At 34.0% G+C, this 21348-nt stretch overlaps 1 protein-coding gene across 6 annotated transcripts in view; it reads left to right on the top strand.

Annotated features, from left to right (window-relative positions):
• The window catches only part of Dmxl2 (Dmx like 2), a 168340-nt gene that overhangs the window by 89842 nt on the left and 57150 nt on the right, over window positions 1-21348 (top strand). For all 6 annotated transcript variants that reach the window (XM_071608261.1, XM_071608262.1, XM_027925960.3 and 3 more), the window contains 4 exons: window positions 2575-2664; window positions 5008-5125; window positions 14710-14829; window positions 19820-20047. In XM_071608261.1, coding sequence (XP_071464362.1) covers window positions 2575-2664; window positions 5008-5125; window positions 14710-14829; window positions 19820-20047 — 556 coding nt within the window. The remainder of the gene's footprint in view (window positions 1-2574; window positions 2665-5007; window positions 5126-14709; window positions 14830-19819; window positions 20048-21348) is intronic.

Below are 21348 nucleotides of genomic sequence, written 5' to 3'. Positions count from 1 at the left end.
TGGTTACATTAGTCCCAGTCGAATAGTTCAGGATAATCTCCCCATTTTAAGATTCAGAGTTTACTCACATCTATAAAAGTCTCTTTTATAAAATAAGGTAGCATATTCATAGGTCCCAGCAGACATGAGGAGTAGACATCCTTGGAGGAAGGGCACATTATTCTAATTATCACATCATACTAATTTTATGCTTAAATTGGAGATATAAAAAAATTAACTGAGGTATCTATAGATTTCAATTTTTAAATAGATAAAAGTTTTGTTATGTGGATATATCTGGTTTACATAAAGCAGCCACTGACTTGGTTCTTAAATATTGAAAGTTTAAATTCTATAGAAGGTCATCTGAAATAGTTTTAAGTGGCATGCAGTGTTGATATTTTGTAATGTAAAATTAACTTTTTGTTTGGATCTTTGAAAAGTGATGCACAAATTTTTCTTAGTGTAATATCCAAATTTTAGAATGGACTTGAGATTTTTTTTTTATAGTTGGTTATCCTACAAAATAAGTTTCAGTGAGCAGTTAAGCAATTAATTAAAAATTACCTGAGGCTACCACTTGGTCAAGAGATATTATCAAATAAGGGAGTTATTTTTATTGAAAACAAAGAAGTAGTTTCTGAAAGTTTTTTTTTTTTTTGTACTGGGGAGTGAATCCAGGGGCGCTTAATCACTGAGCCACATCCCCAGCCCATTTGTTTGTTTGTTTGTTTATAAAGTCTTACTGAATTACTTAGGGTCTCCCTAAGTTGCTGAGGCTGGCTATGAAGTCATGATCCTCCTCCTTCAGTCTCCCAAGCTGCTAAAAGTATTATTATGGAGTTTGTGTCCATTAAACCCAGAAAAATTGTTATAATTAATCTTGTTTTGGGTATAAATAAATTAAAATTTTAATGTTTTCAATTTTAATATACCTGCTTTTCAATATTTTTCAACTGCTTTAATGTGGAAAAAATTAATTATTAAAAATCGCATAGAAACATGTCTGTACAGTTTTCCTTTTGCCTCAGGCTGGAGACACTATTAGAACCTATATTTAAATTTTTAAATATTTTATTAATTATGGATTTTTGTATTAATTTTAATTTAAAAATTGCATTAAAATATTATTTGTCATAAGTTTTTTGGTTCTTTCTAAAATTTTGTGCCCAGGGTAAATACTTTACCTTCATCACACTGATTCCAGTATTATCTTCCACTGTAAAACGAATTTGTTAGTAAAGAGTGAAGTTGAGTGGGATTCTGTAGATTGAATAAGGTTTTTGGTAAGTCCACTGGTTATATAGTACTAGCAGAGAGTTGTGAGCAGGAAATATAAATCCTTAGCTGGAACATGTATCTGTTTCTCTGAGGGAATCTCAAGTCTTGGCTACGTACTGGAAATACCTGGAAACTTATGATGATTAGATTACACCCTAGATTAACAAATCAGTCTCTGTGATTGGGGCCTAAGTATCAACTATGGATAAAACTCTGCAAATGAGTCAGTGTGGATCAGCCAAGATTGAGAATCACTGATGTATCACAATCCTTATTTTGTGTGCACAAGAATTTGGAGATCCTGTTAAAATGTGGATATATTACTTTGAGACCTGAGAGAGCATTTATAAAACATTTCTTGTTGCTGTTGGCCCATTGACCACATTTTGAATAGCAAAGCTTTGTTGTGTGCTAAAGAAATTCTGATAGTTAAGCTTCAAAAATTGTAGGCTACAGTTAATATTTCAATGAATAAACCAAGCACACTGTCAACACCATTGTAAGTGTTAACCTAGTACTTTAAATCCTCAATCTTGGGTGAATGTATTTATATTAACAAATTCAACCCTACCCAACCACTTATATTCCCATATATGTTCCCTGGAATCCTACTGATAAAAATGTAAAGACCCTACAACTCCTGCATGGATATTGTTTTATCTTAGAGCTGTCTTTCGGATAAGTTGGGATCTAAATTCATAGCCAAGAGGCAGTGAAAGATAGTGGATATGCGTGCTGAGGAGAATGGGTATCTTTTTTTGAGGTGAATCTCTCAGGTGAAGTTATGGAAAACTTTTTACTCAAGAGAAAGCTTCTTGGACTGTGGTAGAGGGAAGACTCTATTTTGTTTCAGCAGAAAGTTTGGGAATTTTGTGGATCCAAAGTTAGGTTTTATGTATTAATTCAGACATCCTCATCCTAAGATGCAGAGTCCTAGTTCTTCTCAATCATGACCCCTACCTTTGACCTGGCAGGGTTGTACTTTTAAGTGGTGTTGCATATCTGCACACCACACACTTAGGCTTTGGGCTAGATCCTTAGTCACATCTGTTTTGAGCTTTAAGCTTGCAAACACAAAGAAGACATGTTAGAACTATGCTTTGAAGTTATGTAATATTTATGTAAACTGTCAATTTTTCTAACTTTTTGATGTAATTTTAAAAGTGAAATTGAATATAGAGAGTTGAAATATTTCCTTGAATGTATTTGTTGCCATGTCAATCAGTGAATATTTAGTGCTCAAGATACTATATCATATTGACAGTAGATTCATAAATTTATTGATTAGTAACATTTGTATGTTTTTATTTACAGAAACTTATTGGAGAAGTGTTTAATATTGTGAGCCAACAGTCTACTGCTCGACCTGGCTGCATTATTGAACTTGATGCAATAACTGACCAAGTAAATGCTTGTGAATTGGTGATATTAATAGACATTTATTCCAGAATGTTTTAGATGCATATATTTCAGTCTGAGAATAATTATCTTTTGATACTAAATACAGTCAACTTTCGTTGATACCCATAGTGAAACTCTACTAATGATATAGAAATTTTTATTTTCCAGTTGAATTATATTTGGTTCCTTTTCTCCTGTAAGGAAATTTGATTCAGTCAGGGAAACTATGATCTTGAAATTGAAATGCTGAGGGAAAATATGGAGGCTCAGGTTGGGAGTTCTACTTTTATGTGATTAACCATTTCAACTCAGTAGGGGGTGGGTGACCTCAGCTATACAGTGTTTGCTTTTTTAGCCTTCAGACTTGGTATTTTTATGAGGACCATTGAGATGCAGAAGAAAATGGGATCAAAGTTTATCATATTCCTTTGTGTAGGCAGCATTCCTCCCCAGCTAGGAAAGAAGGAGAAACCTTCTCCCTGCAAGGAGTGTGTAAAACCCATTTAGACCTGAGGATATTTGTTTCTTCAGGATCATGTTTATGGACTAAGGTATAGAACTACTATAATCATTTAAGTGTAAAAATTATGATTACTTTGGTGAAGAAGTTACCAAATCTTTTGAACAAGGAAATAAAGAAAGATCCAACTATATTTAAAAACAAGTATAGAATTATGTCATAATTTTTCCATGGAGCTTTGTACATTCTGTGGTAATCATTCCCACTATGTAGAGAAATTACCCCAACAGCTCTTGGTAACAGAACTGGAGCTGCCAGACTCAAATATAATTATTAATGGCACCTAGGAAATCCTTTACTTTTTTTTTTATCCCCAAGCTCTTTGCTTTTGCTTTAAATTCAACCTATGATTTCCTTTTTTTAATTCCCCAAGGACCTGGAAGATGGGTGTTGTCTTCTTTCCCATAGATATCTTAATTTTTAATGAACTGGATGTTGAGTTTATCCCCTACTTTGGTCCCTCTGCACTTTTTACCATGAGTCTGACCTAGTATTCTTTTTACTTCATACTTACTCTTGATTTATTTCCTGTCAGCTTAGGCTGTTCTTAACACAATGGTGGTAAACTGCAAGCACTGATAAAATGACTTAGGCTTATATGACAAAGTTTAAAATTCATTCTCTATTTGTTCCCACTATGTTCTATGATTTCTGTATCCATGAAGACACCACCCTTCCCCTTCCCCTCCCTCCCTCCCTCCCTCCCTCCCTCCCTTCCTTCCTTCCTTCCTTCCTTTCTTTCTTTTTAAAATATTTTTAGTTGTCAATGGACCTTTATTTTATTTATTTACTTATATGTGGTGCTAAGAATCAAACCAGAGCCTCACACATGCCAGGCAAGCACTCTACCACTGAGTCACAAGCCTAGCCCCTCATTTATTCTTTTTTACTTGAGAAGGTATCCTTTGATATTTTGAATGCAAAGAGAGTTTTTATGTTTCTACCTGGAAAGACATAAAAACACCCTTTAACTTTCATAAAATCTTTGTGGTACAACCTAATATTATATTCCTTTATTTCCTTCTATGTAAGGAGGCTGATTTTCCTTTTTTTTCCTAAAATCATAACTTACTTCATCCAGTGCCAACACAATCATAGCTGCTTCCCTTTCTTTAAAATCTGTGGGGCAGCCATCTAATTGTCTTGACACACATTCGCAATATGCTTTTGTTTGGGTCTAGCCTTTTCCTTGAATTTCAGCTCACCTTTGTGATTCTGCATAGCCCTTTATGATTATCTTTTCACCATGTAGTCCCCAAACTGTGATCATGTAGCCTAGCAGCAATCCTCCTTACTTATTTTCTTTAGAGGTATGTCATCCCACTGGCTATTAATAGGATAGTGCATCATTCCCACGAGATAGGTTGAAGGGGTATTTTGAGGACCTTTCTGAGGTTTTTGCTTATTTATTTTTGTTGTTCTCAGGTGGAATTGGAAAAACTATTATTTCTGTACTAGTTTAGTGAGCCTTATGTAGTTAGCATAGCCCTCTCCAGCCAGTCATGAGACTGTTGTTTTTGGGGTGCAGATCCCACTTCACCGTGGGTTGTGAGTTCTTTTTTTTTTTTTAAGAAGCAAATTTGTTGATCTATTTTTACCAGAGCTCTTCTGTTCTGCTATTGACTGTGACATCTTTGAATGTAATTTTTCTCTGACCAGGGTAATTTTAATGATTTTTTCTGTTGCTTTTTTGCGCCTTAGTCAGTAGATTAAGAATAGAAATTACTAGAAAGATTTATTTCTTCTATATTTGTGTTGGGGAAGTGGTGGGTGGGAGAAAAGGAATTTCAAAGATGAAAACTGTTTTTTTTTTTCCATATTCGTAGTGTGGCTCAAATACACAGTTGCTTCATGTATTTCAAGAAGACTTCATTATAGGATATAAACCACACAAGGAAGATATAGAGAAAAAGGAATCAGAAATATTTTTTCAGCCATCACAAGGTACTCGTGTGTGTGTGTGTATGTATGTTTTGTTGAGATTGAAACCAGGGCTTTCAGGCATGCTAGGCAAGCACTGTATAACTGATCTATATTCCCAACCCCCACAGAGTACTTTTAAAGATGAACCTGAGTATACTTACCTTAATCTTTAAAACAAACAAACAAACAAACAAAACCCTCTAAGCTTTATTGAGTATGGATCTTCCAAAGTAATTGCTTTTATAACTTTTGGCAGATATGTCTGTTAGTTCTGTTAAAATTGCTTGTTTGTGCAGCATACTATAGTAATGCAGCCACATCAGTGTTTATAGCAGCACAATTCATAATAGCTAAATTATGGAACCAACCTAGATGCCCCTCAGTAGATGAATGGATAAAGAAACTGTGTTTTATATATACACAATGGAATGTTACTCAGCATTAAAAGAGAATAAAATCATGGCATTTGCAGGTAAATGGATGGAGTTAGAGAATATCATTCTAAGTGAAGTAATAAGCCAATCCCCCAAAACAAATGCCGAATGTTTTCTCTGATATGTGGATGCTGATCCATAATGGGGATGGTGGGGGAGCATGGGAGGAATGGAGGAACTTTAGATAGGGCAAAGAGGAGGGAGGGGAAGAGAGGGGGCGGGGGAGGGTAGGAAAGATGGTGGAATGAGATGGACATCATTACCCTGAGTACATTTATGAAGACACAAATGGTATGACTCTACTTTGTATATAACCAGAGATGTGAACAGTTGTGCTCTGTATGTGTACTATGAATTGAAATGCATTCTGCTGTCATATATAACAAATTAGAGTAAATATATAAAAAAAATATTAGTCATGATGTACAAGGTAAAAAAAAACAAGAGTTCTAGATACTGTGGTTTTTATAATTTTAGGCTTTCCCTTTTACCTATAAGAATGAGGTAGGTCTTGTGATAGATTTGTCTTTGCTCAAAAGAGAATTTAAGCATTAGAAAGAACTTGGGACTTTCCCATCCCTCTTAGGGAATATGAACAGAAAATACTGTTCCACTTCCTTTCCCACTTTATCTAAAAAGAATACAGCTATGATTTGGTTTTAAAAATAACTAAAATAGGAAAAATAATTTCTTCAATATGAAATACTGAGTTGTAAGTGACATGTGCATGTTCAAGAAGGGGAAATTATGGATGGTGGGCCTTCCATTTTGGAAATAATAAAGATTGCTAGTTTATGATGCCTGGGATATTCAGGAAAAATATTTGTTACCTTTACTTCCTGTGTCCCATCTAACTTTACTTGCAGTTTTCAACAGCTTCCTTTATGATCATTGTATTCCTTGTGTTTCTGGGACAATATTTTAGGTTGTTTATATGTGTCCCAATTGTTCAGAAAGGATGTAAGTAAATTTAGTAGCAAATATGTATGAGAGTCAATTTCCGTAGAATATATATTCCATATATAAATAATAAGAAATTGTTTTTAAAAGTAACATTTATTTCTGAGATATTGCTACCCTATTAGAGTAACAAACGCGGTAGTAACTAACAGTTTAGAGAGAAAGCATCCTGTAATTTTGACCTCTGAATTGTTATTATTTTTTTCATCATCACTTTAAAAAATATTTATTTATTTAGTTAGTTTTAGGTAGACACAATATCTTTATTTTATTTTTATGTGGTGTTGAGGATTGAACCCAGTGCCTTGAGCACGCCAGGCGAGCGTGCTACCGCTTGAGCCACATCCCCAGCCCTGAATTGTCATTTTTTAAAAGTTTTTTTTAATATTTATTTTTTGTAGTTGTAGTTGGACACAATAACTTTATTTTATTTATTTATATGTGGTGCTGAGGATCAAACCCAGGGCCTTGCACATGTCGAGGTGAGTGCTCTACTGCTGAGCCATAACCCCAGCCCCAAGTTTTTTGCAAGTTTAGTCAGTGGATTGAGGTTCTGGTAAATCATCTCCAAAGATATGAAGAACTAACTATTTATATTTGTATACAAATGTAGAAAATGAGCACATTGTTTCTCTTGTTAACAATTTCATTTTATAACTCTCATTGCATGACCATACTCTGCAAGGGGAAGCCCAAGAAGTGTTTACTAGAAGCATAACTTCACTACTTTCTCTACATTTGATTCAGATGAGTATCCACCGACACAGCAAAACAGGAAAACATTTACAACATAAAAATTTTCCTCTTTTGCCATTTTGGAAATCCAGGAGCATTTAAATCTTTTCGGTAAAGAGCCAGCTCAAGCCCTTGGGAACACCAGATATATCTGTCAGTTCTGACAGATGAAAGTTAAAAATATTCCAGTGTTAACATATTTAACATGGGGTAATTTTTTTAAAGTACTTATTACTCTTTAGTATTTATTTTATCCTTTCTCTGCATACAAATAATTTTTCGACAAGCTTAGGATAGATAATAATTTTTTTAAATTTAAAAGTATTTCTGCTGGCCTTTGTCAAAGTCCTAAAGTGATCAAGATGTCTATAGGATACTTGTTGAAAAATATATGGAACTAAAATAAAGGATGAAAATGGCACATGCTGTTCTTCCCAAACAACTTTCCTTACATCTGTTTTAAATACTGGAGTACCTCATAAGTTTACTTGTCAAAAGTGGATCCAGCTGACAGACATTTGAAACCAATTCTTCTAATTAAATTGCAAGCCATCAAGCTATCCATTTCTTAAGAAAGAAAGAGTCAATTTAGAAAGAAGACCAGATAAACCAATGTTTACACAAAGAATTACAGATAGGTGGACCATTAATTTGTCATCTTTTAGATAATTATTATTCACCCTTTTACAGAAGAATTTAACAAAGGCTACTTCTTTGTTACTCTCAATTCTTAACAATGCTTGTGGTACATTTTAAAAATAAAAGTAGTAAGTATCTTAGTCATTTATATAATTTGAGGCCATGAATTTGCCTACCTTGCAGCAGTAAACACCTAACAATCCCCAGAAAGGGAAAGGCATAGCTATATGGTGTTAAAAGCAGGTGTCTTTATTCATGGATCATGTAGAGTGCCTTTAAGAATTATATAAAAAAAATTAATCCAGATTGAGATAAATGATTAATAATGTATGCAACAACTAAAATATTCCCCCTTACTCTAAAAAACTACATAAAAAGACAAACCACAAACTGTGCACTAAACTAAGAATTAGAAAATCTTCCTTTTCATGATTTTGGCCACTTCAGGGTAAGTCTGTATGACTGATAGTAAGTTACTTAACTTGAATGAGCCTCTGCAACTTATCTGTAAAACCTGGGTGTGGAGAGGGAATTTGAAGTAGGTTTTCTCCAAGAGCTTCCATGGGTATAAAGTTATTTGTAGTTCTAGCAAACATCTATTTGCATCAATTTTTTCCATTAAAATCGGGTGGAAATTTGCCACCAAAAAGTGTTGTGCCTCCAATCCAAGTAATTACTAGCAGCAGGAGTGACCCTATAAAAACAATTAAAAATGTAAAAACATTACATGTAGTAAATATGTAGGTTTGCTCCTGTAATCTTCTATTTCTTCTTCTACATAAGCTTAATTTTCCCCATTTTCTTATTTCAGCAACTTTCCTCTTGCCCCTAAATTTCTTTTTTCACCCTCTTCATTCTCAACTCTTTGATTACAAACTGTTCCACCACCTGGCTGGGAAGAATCTTTTAAACTAATGGGAGCAGTACAATAGATCTCAAGGTTAAAAACATCATATTAATGTATTACCCCTCTAACCAACTTCTAGGTTAAGATTCTTAATACAACCCAAGTGTAAAACATCACAGTACTAATGGTGGGATTACAAGCACTGTGGAAAGATGAACATGAACCCCACCAAGCAGCATATTAATTTTCTTTTCCCCCCCTCTAAGGTGGTCCTGGACCCAGACTAATAGAAAAGTCATTTAGGTTTGTAATATGTGAGTCTATATAATGCCATATTTTCATCTATAGGAATAATATGATTAATTTGAATACTTCTTCAACTCTAAGTGACATAATCTCACTTAAAAAAGAGACGTAACTAAGGCTTTTTCTGTCTGATTAGGAAAGCAGTGAAGCAGAAAGAACTTCATAAATAATCAAAAGATACAAATCAATCATCATCATCCTGCAGTATTTCTGTATTGGGTCTTATTTTGCATGAGTTTTGCCTACTTGTTTTTATTCACTCAAGGGTCTCATTTTATTAAATATTTTTAAAACATGAAAAAAATTGCTTGTTTGTGGATGATTGCAACATGTGGGTGAAACTTACATTTAGAAAGACAGTTCATAGGTGTCATAGACTTTTGCCAAGAAATGGTATTTATGAAACTCAATTTATTTTAAAAGGTGACTTTGTTCAACTCTGTAATTAGTTGTTTTGATTGGTAGTAAATTCCCTATGGTATCATGAGGAGACCAGTTAATTCAGATAGAGGTTTCAGAATGTTTCCAGTAAATTGCCACAGGACAATGATAAATGAAGTAAGGCATTATGTTGCATGTTATACCAGAAACTTCATGGACATGTGAGTTAAAAGTACTATCTCGGTTTTCCCCTTTGAAGTGTAGTATTTCTTTTTCCTTTTTGTGAAAGTTATTTTTCCATAAGAACCTTCAAAAACAACATTGTATTTAGTTTCAGCTTAAAATAATTTATTTATTTATTCATTCATTCATTTGTTTATTTTGGGTACCCGTGATTGAACTCAAAGGCACTCCACTACAGAGCCAACATCCCTAGCCCTATTTTGTATTTTATTTAGAGACAGGGTCTCACTGAGTTGCTTAGTATCTCGCTTTTGCTGAAGTTGACTTTGAACTTGAGATCCTCCTGCCTCAGCCTCTTGCGCTGCTGGGATTACAGGCATGTGCCACTGCATCTGACAGAATATTTCTTTTAGAAGTTATAAGTTTGTAGTTATAAAACTGTCATGTTCTATTTGAATGAAAAAACATATCCCATTTTAAGAATTAATTTTATTTGATGAACACATTTTTAGTTAACAAAGAGTTTCTGTATACTATATCTCATTTGGTCATATACTATGAGTGTCTAGATGGACATATTTAATTTCCTTAGTATCGTCTTTATCACAGAATTATGTATAGACATCTAAGAAACTTTCTACTGAATTTGTGCAGATAATTTTCTTTGCTATAGAGGAACGTTTGAATGAGGTCCTGTCTTCTATAAAGCTGAGCTCAAATATCTTTTTACCCTCAGACTAGAATTTTTTTTCTTTCATGCATCTGTTTTTATAAATCAGAATTCTTCTTATTTATAAGTTGTTGTCACGCTCAGGTTTATTGTATTATCACTGCAGCATAACAGCACTACTTTATAGATTTAAAATTTGCTTTTTTGTATATTTTAATCTTTATCTGGGTTCAATTTTTAAATAGCTTTTCCAAAAAGTCTAACTAGCATTCATCATGCTATTTCCAAAAGTAAATACATGCCAATCTACTAGAAAACAATGCTTAAATAAAGTTAGTATTTTTCTTTATAATATTTTGAATCAACAGGCTTAAATTTAGAATTTTAAAAACTTTTCTTTTATTTCTTCTGCCTTTTCCAAATCAGGCCAAAAGATTTTCTCACTGCTTTCTTGGTTTTCCTTTAGTTTTGTGTTAAGTTTTCCTGTGGTTTTCTTCTAAATTTAATCTGTTTTCTTAAAGGTTTTAATATGTACATCTGTTGTCTTCCCTGCCCACTTCTTATTTGTACTTTCTAAATTTAAATTTAAAATTAATTACTCTTTTAATTAAGAAAAATACCAAACATGGATAAAGGTATTTTGAGTGCAACTCCATATGCCATAACATCAATTGAAGATTTTAAGATTTTATTATACTTGCATTATCTATTATATTTTCTTTTCCTTTTTCCCTGATATACTTCAAAGCAAATCCAGCCATCATGTTATTTCACTCCTGTGTACTTCCATATGCATATCTAAAAATTACTTGCTTACGTTTAGCCATTTCAAGTTAATAAAAAATTCTTAGAATCATGTAACAACTAGCTTGTATTTTCTTCAGTGAATTGTTTTAAAAATGTTGGCTTTCTTTTTTGCTTATGTGGTCCTTTTTTCTTTTATTTTCCCACATTTTTTATTGGTGCATTATAATTGTACATATATTGATGGGATTTGTTGTTACATATTCGTATATGTACACAATATAACAGTATAATCTGGCCAGTATCACCCCTCCTTCCCACCTTTAGTCTCTTTCTTCTTCTGATCCACCTTTGATTTTTATGAGATCCACCCACATGTTTGTTTTCCTTTTTCCTTTCTAGCTTTTTTATATGGGAGAAAACATATGACCCTTGACCTTCTGAGTCTGACTTATTTCATGTAACACGATAGTTGCAAATTCCATCCATTTGCCTGCAAATGCCATAGTTTTATTTTTTCTTTATGGCTGAATATAATTCCATTGTGTATATATACTACATTTTGTTTATCCATTCATCCATTGGTGGACACTTAGGCTGATTCCATAGTTTGGCTATTGTGAATTGTGCTGCTAAACATAGGTATGCATGTGTCACTGTAGTAAGATGACTTTAATTCATCAGGGTAAATGCTGAGAGGTAGTATAGCTGAATCATATGGTGGTTTCATGCCTAGTCTTTTTGAGGAGCTGCCATACTGATTTCCTTAGCTGTTATACTAATTTACAGTCCCACCAGCAGTGTGAAAGTGTTCCTTTTTCTCCACACCCTCTTCAGCATTTCTTGTTATTTGTATTCTTGATGACTGCCATTCTGACTGGTGTGAGATGAAATTGCTGTGTAGTTTTGGTTTGCATTTCTCTAACTGCTAATGATATTGAATATCTTTCATGTATTTGTTGGCAATTTGTATTTCTTCTTTTGAGAAGTGTCTGTTTAATTCATTTGCCCATTTATTAATTGAGTTATTTAATTTTTGGTATAAAGTTTTTTGAGCTCTTTATATATTCTAGATATTAATTCTTTGTCAGAAGATAGCTATCAAAGATTTTTCTCCCACTCTGTGGGTTCTCTCTCTCTTCATGTTCCTAATTGTTTGCTTTGTTGTGCAGAAGCTTTTTAATTTGATGCCATCCCATTTATAAACTCTCAGGATGATTTCCTGAGTTTTAGGGGTCCTATTGGTAAAGTTGTTAGCAAAAGCTGAAGTGTTGACCCTATGTTATCTTCTAGGAGTTACATAGCTTCTGGTCTAATTCTGAGGTCTTTAATTCATTTTGGGTTGATTTTTGTGCAGGGTAGGAAATAAGGATGTAATTTTATTCTTCTACATGTGGATACCCAGTTATTCCAGCACCACATTTTTGTGTTTTTAATTTGTTTTGTTTGAATCCAGATCCAAACCAGGTCCACACTATGTTTCATTGTCTGTCCAGAGTTTTTTAATCTGAAATAATTCTCCTACTATTCACCTTTATTGTGCCACCAACATTTTAGAGCACTTTCTTTATTAGGAACTTCTTTGACTACTTACGATGTCATTTGAATTTTTTTCTTGTCTACTGTATTTCCTATAAAGTGGAGGCTAATTCTGGAGATTTGATTATATGTAGGTTCAATTTCCTAGGTGATGTTTTATATTTCTTGCTCCAACTTGGGTTTCTTCCATTGAATATTTATAAATTAGTTACTTAAAATTAGTCATTTCATTAGGGATTGAAAAATTATGATTTTTCTATTTTTATCAGTTCTTGTTTTTTTTTTAAAGAGAGAGAGAGAGAGAGAGAGAGAGAGAGAATTTTTAATATTTATTTTTTAGTTCTTGGCGGACACAACATCTTTGTTATTTTGTATGTGGTGCTGAGGATTGAACCCGGGCTGCACGCATGCCAGGCAAGCGTGCTACCGCTTGAGCCACATCCCCAGCCCTATCAGTTCTTGTTTATTTATTAGTTGGCAAACATCTGTAAAGAAAAACATTCCCTTATCAACTAGTGCTATTTAATTGCTCTGGAAAACAGAATTATTTTAGAGAAAAAACATATGTGCTTAGTTCCTTCCCTTTGACAATTTTAGAATAAGGAGTTTGTGCTCTAATTAACCCTAGTGTAATGATGAATTTCTTGTTGTTTGGCTTTCTTTGTGTTTTGAATATCATTATGAATCTATTTTTAAAAAGCCCCTTATTGAATGATAATATACAGAGAAGTATTCATATAACTTACGGATTTTAATGTACTTAGCACATTTCAATTAGTTTGCAATCATTATTCTTTAAAATGCTCATTGCCTACTATACTAGACTAGTATACCTCTTCAGGTTTGTTCTGACTCCTTTTGTCTCATCTTCATTATTCTGATAACTTACATTCTTTTAGAAAGAAGATATCTCAGGCTTATCTTTTAGATATCCTTTGTAAGAATATAGTTATCCTTTAATACTGTTCCTTTTAATAAGGAATGTTAGTTAGAAACCACAATTTGAGCTCTAACAAGTTCATTGCCAATGAGTTGTCATCATGAGTTTTCAATGTAAAAGATAGTTAGATCTCCTGTGGAGATCTAATTTTCATTTATGAAGAATATAATTGTCAGTGGGGAAATTACGCTTACATGTCTTTTCATAAAAAAATACATGAAATTTCTACAAAGTTTCTGTGTCCCTTCACTGCTACCTCTCCCCCAATTACTTTTAATCTTAAAAATGCTATTTTCATACAGGAAAGGTAGGTTAAATGTTATTTCATTCTTTCCTTTTAATTGCAAATTTTCCAAAAAGGAATCAATGCCCCAGTTACTTAAGGGGGCTTTGTTTGAGGCTAGCTTGTGCTATTATGTGTTTGGTTTCTCTCCTCTCTTTTCTGTCCTTCTCCTGTTCCTTCCTTTTCTTTCTTGCTTTATGTGTCTCTCTCGGTATTTTGATGAACTCTTTTTTTAAGTATGATCAATACGTTTTAATAAATTGTATTCATTTTTATTCTTTGATTCTTTGAACATCAAAGATTGTTCCTTCTTGGGTTTCCCTTTGTGTTGGCTTTTGTGTACTTTTGACACAATCTCATTAGTCTTTGATAGGAACCCAATAGCAAAAAAATGGTATAAAAATTCTAAAAATCTATTTTTCCTTGTATTAGTCTTTTTTTTTTTTTTTCTGTTGCCCAATAATACAATACCACAGACCTGGTAAATTATGTTTAAAAAAAATGACATTTATTTTGGCTCACAGTTCTGGCCAAGGTTGAGAGGCTGTATCTGATGATGTCCTCCTTGCTAGAAGAATTCTGAGGCAGCTCAGGGTATCATTTGGGGAGAGATAAGGAGTGTTTGCATGTGTCGTGATTTTTCTCCCTCTTCTTAAAATGTCACAGTATTCAATTATGGAGGCTCGACTCTGATGACCATATCTAATCCTGTCTCCCAAAGCCCACCTCTATACACTATACTCAAATTATATTTCCACTTTCTTAATATCTCACAATGGAAATTAAATTTCAGCATGAGTTTGCGGGAAGGGACAGATCATATTCAAACTGTAGATTCCTTTTTCTTCCGAACTTCCATGCATGTGATGTTTTTAGCTTTTAAAAAATGTTTTTTAACCTTATGAAACACGTTAATTTAATTATTGTTTCCCTTTGAATAATAGGGTATCGTCCACCACCATTTTCAGAAAAGTTTTTTCTAGTAGTAATTGAAAAGGACAGCAATAATTACTCTATTCTCCATATGTGGCACCTTCATCTTAAATCTGTACAGGCGTGTTTAGGTAAGTAATTATATTACAGTTTATACAGAGATGATGTGAAATCAATTCACTTTATAGAATATGCTTGCTGGGTGTGGTGGTACATGTCTATAATCCCAGCAATTTGAGAGACTGAGGTAGAAGGATCTCAAGTTTGAGGCCATCCCCAGCAACTTAGAAAAACCTTGTCTCAAGAATAAAAAAGGACTTTGTGAAAATGAAGACAGTTTAGTTTAAAACTACTTTTGGTTTGAGCTGTAGCCTCTTTGCAATCATGTAAAAATAATTAACTGAATCCCTTTCTCTCGCCATGCACAAAAGTGAATTCAAAATGGATCAAGGAGCTTGATATCAAATCAGAGACACGCCGTCTGATAGAAGAAAAAGTTGGCTACGATCTACAGTCGGTGGGGTCGGGCTCCAAATTCCTCAATAGGACACCCATAGCACAAAAGTTAATAACTAGAATCAACAAATGGGACTTACTCAAACTAAAAAGTTTTTTCTCAGCAAAAGAAACAATAAGAGAGGTAAATAGGGAGCCTACACCTTGGGAACAAATCTTTACTCCTCACACTTCAGATAGAGCCCTAATATCCAGAGTATACAAAGAACTCAAAAAATTAGACAATAAGAGAACAAACAACCCAATCAACAAATGGACCAAGGACCTGAACAGACACTTCTCAGAGGAGGACATACAGTCAATCAACAAGTACATGAAAAAATGCTCAACATCTCTAGCTGTCAGAGAAATGCAAATCAAAACCACCCTAAGATACCATCTCACTCCAGTAAGATTGGCAGCCATTATGAAGTCAAACAACAACAAGTGCTGGCGAGGATGTGGGGAAAAGGGTACACCTGTACATTGCTGGTGGGACTGCAGATTGGTGCAGCCAATTTGGAAAGCAGTATGGAGATTTCTTGGAAAGCTGGGAATGGAGCCACCATTTGACCCAGCTATTCCCCTTCTTGGTCTATTCCCTAAAGACCTAAAAAGAGCATGCTACAGGGACACTACTACATCGATGTTCATAGCAGCACAGTTCACAATAGCAAGACTGTGGAACCAACCTAGATGCCCTTCAATAGACGAATGGATAAAAAAAATGTGGCATTTATACACAATGGAGTATTACTCTGCATTAAAAAATGACAAAATCATAGAATTTACAGGGAAATGGATGGCATTAGAGAAGATTATGCTAAGTGAAGCTAGCCAATCCCTAAAAAACAAATGCCAAATGTCTTCTTTGATATAAGGAGAGTAACTAAGATCAGAGTAGGGACGAAGAGCAGGAGAAGAAGATTAACATTTAACAGGGATGAGAGGTGGGAGGGAAAGGGAGAGAGAAGGGAAATTGCATGGAAATGGAAGGAGACCCTCAGGGTTATACAGTGGAGGGGGTAGAGAGAGAGGAGGGGAGGGGAGGGGAGAGGTGGGGAGGGGGAGGGTGGAGGATGGGAAAGGCAGCGGAGCACAACAGACACTAGTATGGCAATATGTAAATCAATGGATGTGTAACTGATGTGATTCTGCAATCTGTGTATGGGGTGAAGGTGGGAGTTCATAACCCACTTGAATCAAAGTGTGGAATATGATATGTCAAGAAATTTGTAATGTTTTGAACAACCAACAATAAAAAATTTAAAAAAAAATTCAAATGAACAAATGTTAAACATCAAGCTGTACCATTAACAGAGCCTTATTCCATAAAGCGATTATCTCTGCAGAAAAAAAGAGGACTTTGTAGCTAGGTGGTAAAAGGCCCCTGGATTCAATCCCTAGCTCCCCTTTCCCCCTGAAATACACACACACACACACACACACACACACATACATACATGTATCTACTAAACTCTTAATTCAAGGTTATTATAAAATAGGGAAATCCTAAAATCAAACCAATTATGAGCATATTACATATTGAAAATAATTTTTTCAATTAATCTTTATTGAATGTCTACTATAATTCTTTTTCAAGATGTTGTCTGCAGAATTAATATTCTACTTTTTGTTGATAGTGCACATTGCCATCTGATAGAGTGTATAACAACATTAGCATCTTTATTTTACTATTTGATAAACTATGATAGAGCACCTGAAACTTATAAGCAGAATGGCTTTGGAGAATGTTAGGAAATTCTTCAATGTGAATAATAAATTACTTCATCCATATTTCTGCTATACACATTCAGCTTAATCTCTTAATAAATTATGAAATCTGTAGTATGAGGCAAAGAAATTGATCACAGACCTCTTCTGTTGTTTTTGGTTTGTGGTACTGGGGATTGAATCAGGGGGCACGATACCAATAACGTACATTCCTAGCCCTTTTAACTTTTTTATTTTGAGACAGGTTCTTGCTAAGTTGCTGAGGCTGGGGTTGAACTTGAACTTGTGATCCTCCCACCTTGGCCTCCTGAGTTGCTGGAATTATAGGCATGTACTACTGTGCCTGGCTTGATCATAGACCTTTTCTTTTCTCATTCTTATTTTTCAGTGCTGGGAATTGAACTTAGGGCCTTTTACATTCTGGGCAAATGCTCTACCACTGAGCTACACTCACAGCCCAGATTCTTTGTTTAAAAAAAAACAAAACAATTTTACTTTTTGAGAGATAATTATTAAAGAATTGCATGGATAGCCATATCAACTGAATCTACCCTTTTAAAAAAGATACTAATATTTATTTATCATTATTCATTTTTATTTAAAAATATATTTTTATTTTTAATTGACACATAGTAGTTAGACATATTTATGGAGCACAGTATGGCATTTCAATACCTGTATATAATGTATAATGTTCAAATCATGTCAGTTGACATATATATTACCTGAAACATTTTTTATTTCTTTTTCAAACTGAATCTGCTCTATACTAGTTAACTAAAAATATTTAAAATTTGTAAATAAATTGTATTGTTTCTGTTAATTATGTAATTTAATCAGTATTCACATATTAAGCAGTTAATATAGTGAACCAATGATATGTATTTTTTTATTCCTTTTATATTGCACATTATCACATAACTAACTGGGCCATGAATTGTCATTAGAAGAGCCAAATAATTCAATAGAACTTTGACATGTGCCTAGTTGGGTCTAGTTTTGAGGCATCAGAAATTTTAAAAAATCTTTCAAAGTCTTTTGAGTAAATTTTTGGCATTATATGTTGTTTCACAGAGATGCAAGACTGAGGAATATAAAACTAGTTGGTCAGGAAGAGATTTTTATCTCACAGAGAATGTGATATTTTGTAGAATTGAGTGCAGAGCCAGGGATGCCTTTGAAGAGATTTTCAGAGGTAGTTACAGATACTTGGTTTAAAAACCACGTGATACCTTCTGTTGCCAATCTGTGAGGGGAGCATCCCACTTTTGTTGCCCTAAAGCCAGGATTAGTGTTAGAGTTGCTTGCCTACCCTGTTTTGTATGAGCTCATAGGCATTGAGATTATAGTAGAAGCAAACAAATATGTTCTCTTCAACTCTGACAGGAAGCACCTATCTTTGATTCTGACATTCACTGCAGGTTGAACATAATGTGTACTTCCATTCACGGCTAAAACTTGAAATTACCAGTGTGTTGTCTATACTATGACTGAATGAAATGATTGGCTTAAATTTAATTGGGGGAAGGAAATATGTTGTACTTTCTGGATGCCAGGCACTGAGATTGGTTCTTTGCATATGTGAAATAGATATTATCTCCATTTACTAATGGAGTAAGGGTAAGTGGCTTAACCAAGTTCCATTCATTATATACTTAGTTATATAACCAAGTTTCATTTCAAAATCAGGCCTTCCCAGCTCTGAAATCTTTGCTTTTTTCTTGCTCATATTTTCTTTCATAGCATGAGATATACAGTAGACAATTGCCTGGTTTATAGGAAGAGAAATGATGTAGTTCAGTTTTATTTTGTCATGAGAAAATAGCTAGAGATGGTGATGTGCCTTGCTTAAGGAATTACATCTAGTTAGTGACATAACCAGAACTGGGACTCCTATATTTTGATGACTGATGCATGCCTATAATCTGATTCCATTTTTGAAAAACATTTTCATAACTTTTATTGATTGACCTGCCATTGTAAGATAGACTGACATGTTTAGCATTCACAGAAGCACACGGAGATTATCTCTTGAAATGTCCTGGTACTCCTTGAGATGTACAAAGCAATGAGAAATTATCCCTGCCCTTTATATATTCAGTCTGTTAAGGGGGAAAGAGACACATAAAAAAATAATGTGAAGTATCTCTCACCTATTATGGAAACACAGATAACTGAATCTGCTTAGAGATTTATCCTTCACTCTTGATATGGAAACTCTTTGGAAGAAGATTAAAGTTAACATACCTTATAAAATGACAGTTAACTAATATTATTTTAATATGTTTGGAATTTTTTTTTTTTTTTTGGTATTTGTTCTTGAAATCATTATCTTGTTTTGAGCACTTGATAGTGAAGAGGATGGCATTCCAGAGTGTTGTCTTTGCTACTACCTAATTATATGAGCTATTCAAGTTTAAATTTATTTATCTGAGGCAATATTCTGTTATTTCTAAAAGTTTGATCCATGATTCATTTTTGCAAGAAAAAGCTAGTCTGCTTATTAGAAATACAAGTAATTGGAATCTACCCCAAATCAATGGAATCAGTATCTTTATGGTTAGACCTGAGAATTTGTATGTTAACAAATGCCTCAACTCTTGAAGGTTTCTAACACTGGGCTACATAATTAAAGGTTTATTTCTAGCTCTTCAGTGTTATGGTTCTCACCTGAAAGTTTCCCTGCAAAGGAGTTGGTGACGCTAAGGAATAAAGTAGCTTCAAAATATATGTATTTATTAAGGAGACCAAGAAAAAAATCTGAAAATTGGCCTTGTTTCCTAAGAAGTACTTCTAAGAAGACATAGTTCTTAAGCTATAATAATATTTTATTATTATTTATGTGTCTAGTGATGGTGGTACATTTCATAAATTTATAATTTCTTTTCAAAGCCAAAGCTTCAGAAACTATTTCATCTGAAAATCTACTTTCAGTCCCTGGACAGAAGAATGTGGACTCATCTCCAGAAACTTCCCCTAGCATTAGCCCCATGCCACATTCTTCATCAATTGCCAATCTTCAAACTGCTAGTAAACTTATTCTGAGTTCTAGACTGGTATATAGTCAACATCTTGATCTCCCAGAAGCAGTTGAAGTGATAAGAGCAACACCTTCAGCAGGTAAGGTATTTTTAAGACTGAGCATTTATAGCTTAGACTAATAAAGTAGATGAACTCTTCTGAAGCATGTGCTGTGTAGACATTGAAATAAAGATTTGTTTTATAACAATGATACATCTATTTAGAAACGTGTTCATTAGAAATAATTTCTTGAGGCCAGGCGTGATGGCGCAAGCCTGTAATCCCAGCAGCTTGGCAGGCTGAAGCAGAAAGATTGCCGAGTTCAAAGCCAGCTTCAGCAACTTAGGCCCTAAGAACCTTAGCAAGACCCTGTCTCAAACTGAAAAAAATTAAAAAGGGCTGTGGATGTGGCTTAGAGCTTAAGTGCCCCTGGGTTCATCCCTGGTGTTAGTAGTAATAGTACTACTAGTAGTGGTAATATTTATTATTATTATTATTGTTATTGTTTTTGTGATAAATGTCAACTGGACAGAAAATGTGTAAATATTTTAATTTGAAGTATTCTGTCTATACTTTGGAAGCTATGATAGTAAAATTTCAAAGAACAAATGTATTCATGTATGAATTGCTGAAGTTTTATTTTTAAGACTTCATATAGTCATGTCTCACTTTTATTAAGTATGTTTGAATGAGGGCTGATGAATACTTTGGGGGGAAAATGTAGGATAAAAGGCTATCATTTGGCTTAAAATGATATTGAATTTAGCAAGATGGATGAGATCATTTGGAGGATAGGACTAGAAGCTATATTTAAAATGATCTGCCACTTACGGAATTCTAATTAAGGAGCTCTAAAATAGTGTTTTTAGGGAACCCAAATTGGAGGTTCAACACTCTTCCAATTACTGGTATTGAGTATGGGCATTTTCTTATTCCTAAAAGAGGTTTGCATTCACAACTGACAGATAACCTTGAGAAGAATTTATTATGTTTTTTTGTGGTGGACATAGATCTAGATGAATTTTTTAATCTTTCAAAATATTTGCAAGGTTTGGGATATACTCTCGTAAGTTTATTGGAGCTTGTTATAGTAATCTATATTTTGCAGGGGCTTTATACAGTGTTTTCAGATGTCTTATTGATAATAATATTCCAAGGGAGACAATAACTCTTCCCTGTTATTTAGATGGAACAGGCTTAGATGTTTAAATGTCTTTTTCACTCTTTTGGAGTTATTAATGGAATGAAATTTAACCCTGGCTTTCTGACCTCAAATTTACACCTTATATTGTACTATAGGTGGGTAGTGTTAGTTTTTGACAGTCTGGGATAAGTGAGATTTCTGGTTCAGTGTTTAAAGTGAACACTGGTAAGGTGGGGGGAGGGGAAGAGGGAGAGGG

This window comes from Marmota flaviventris, chromosome 2 (assembly GCF_047511675.1).
Source record: "Marmota flaviventris isolate mMarFla1 chromosome 2, mMarFla1.hap1, whole genome shotgun sequence".
NCBI classification, from domain to species: Eukaryota; Metazoa; Chordata; class Mammalia; order Rodentia; family Sciuridae; genus Marmota; species Marmota flaviventris.
Note: the sequence above shows the minus strand (reverse complement) of the source record. Positions and strands in the feature narration are given on the sequence as shown.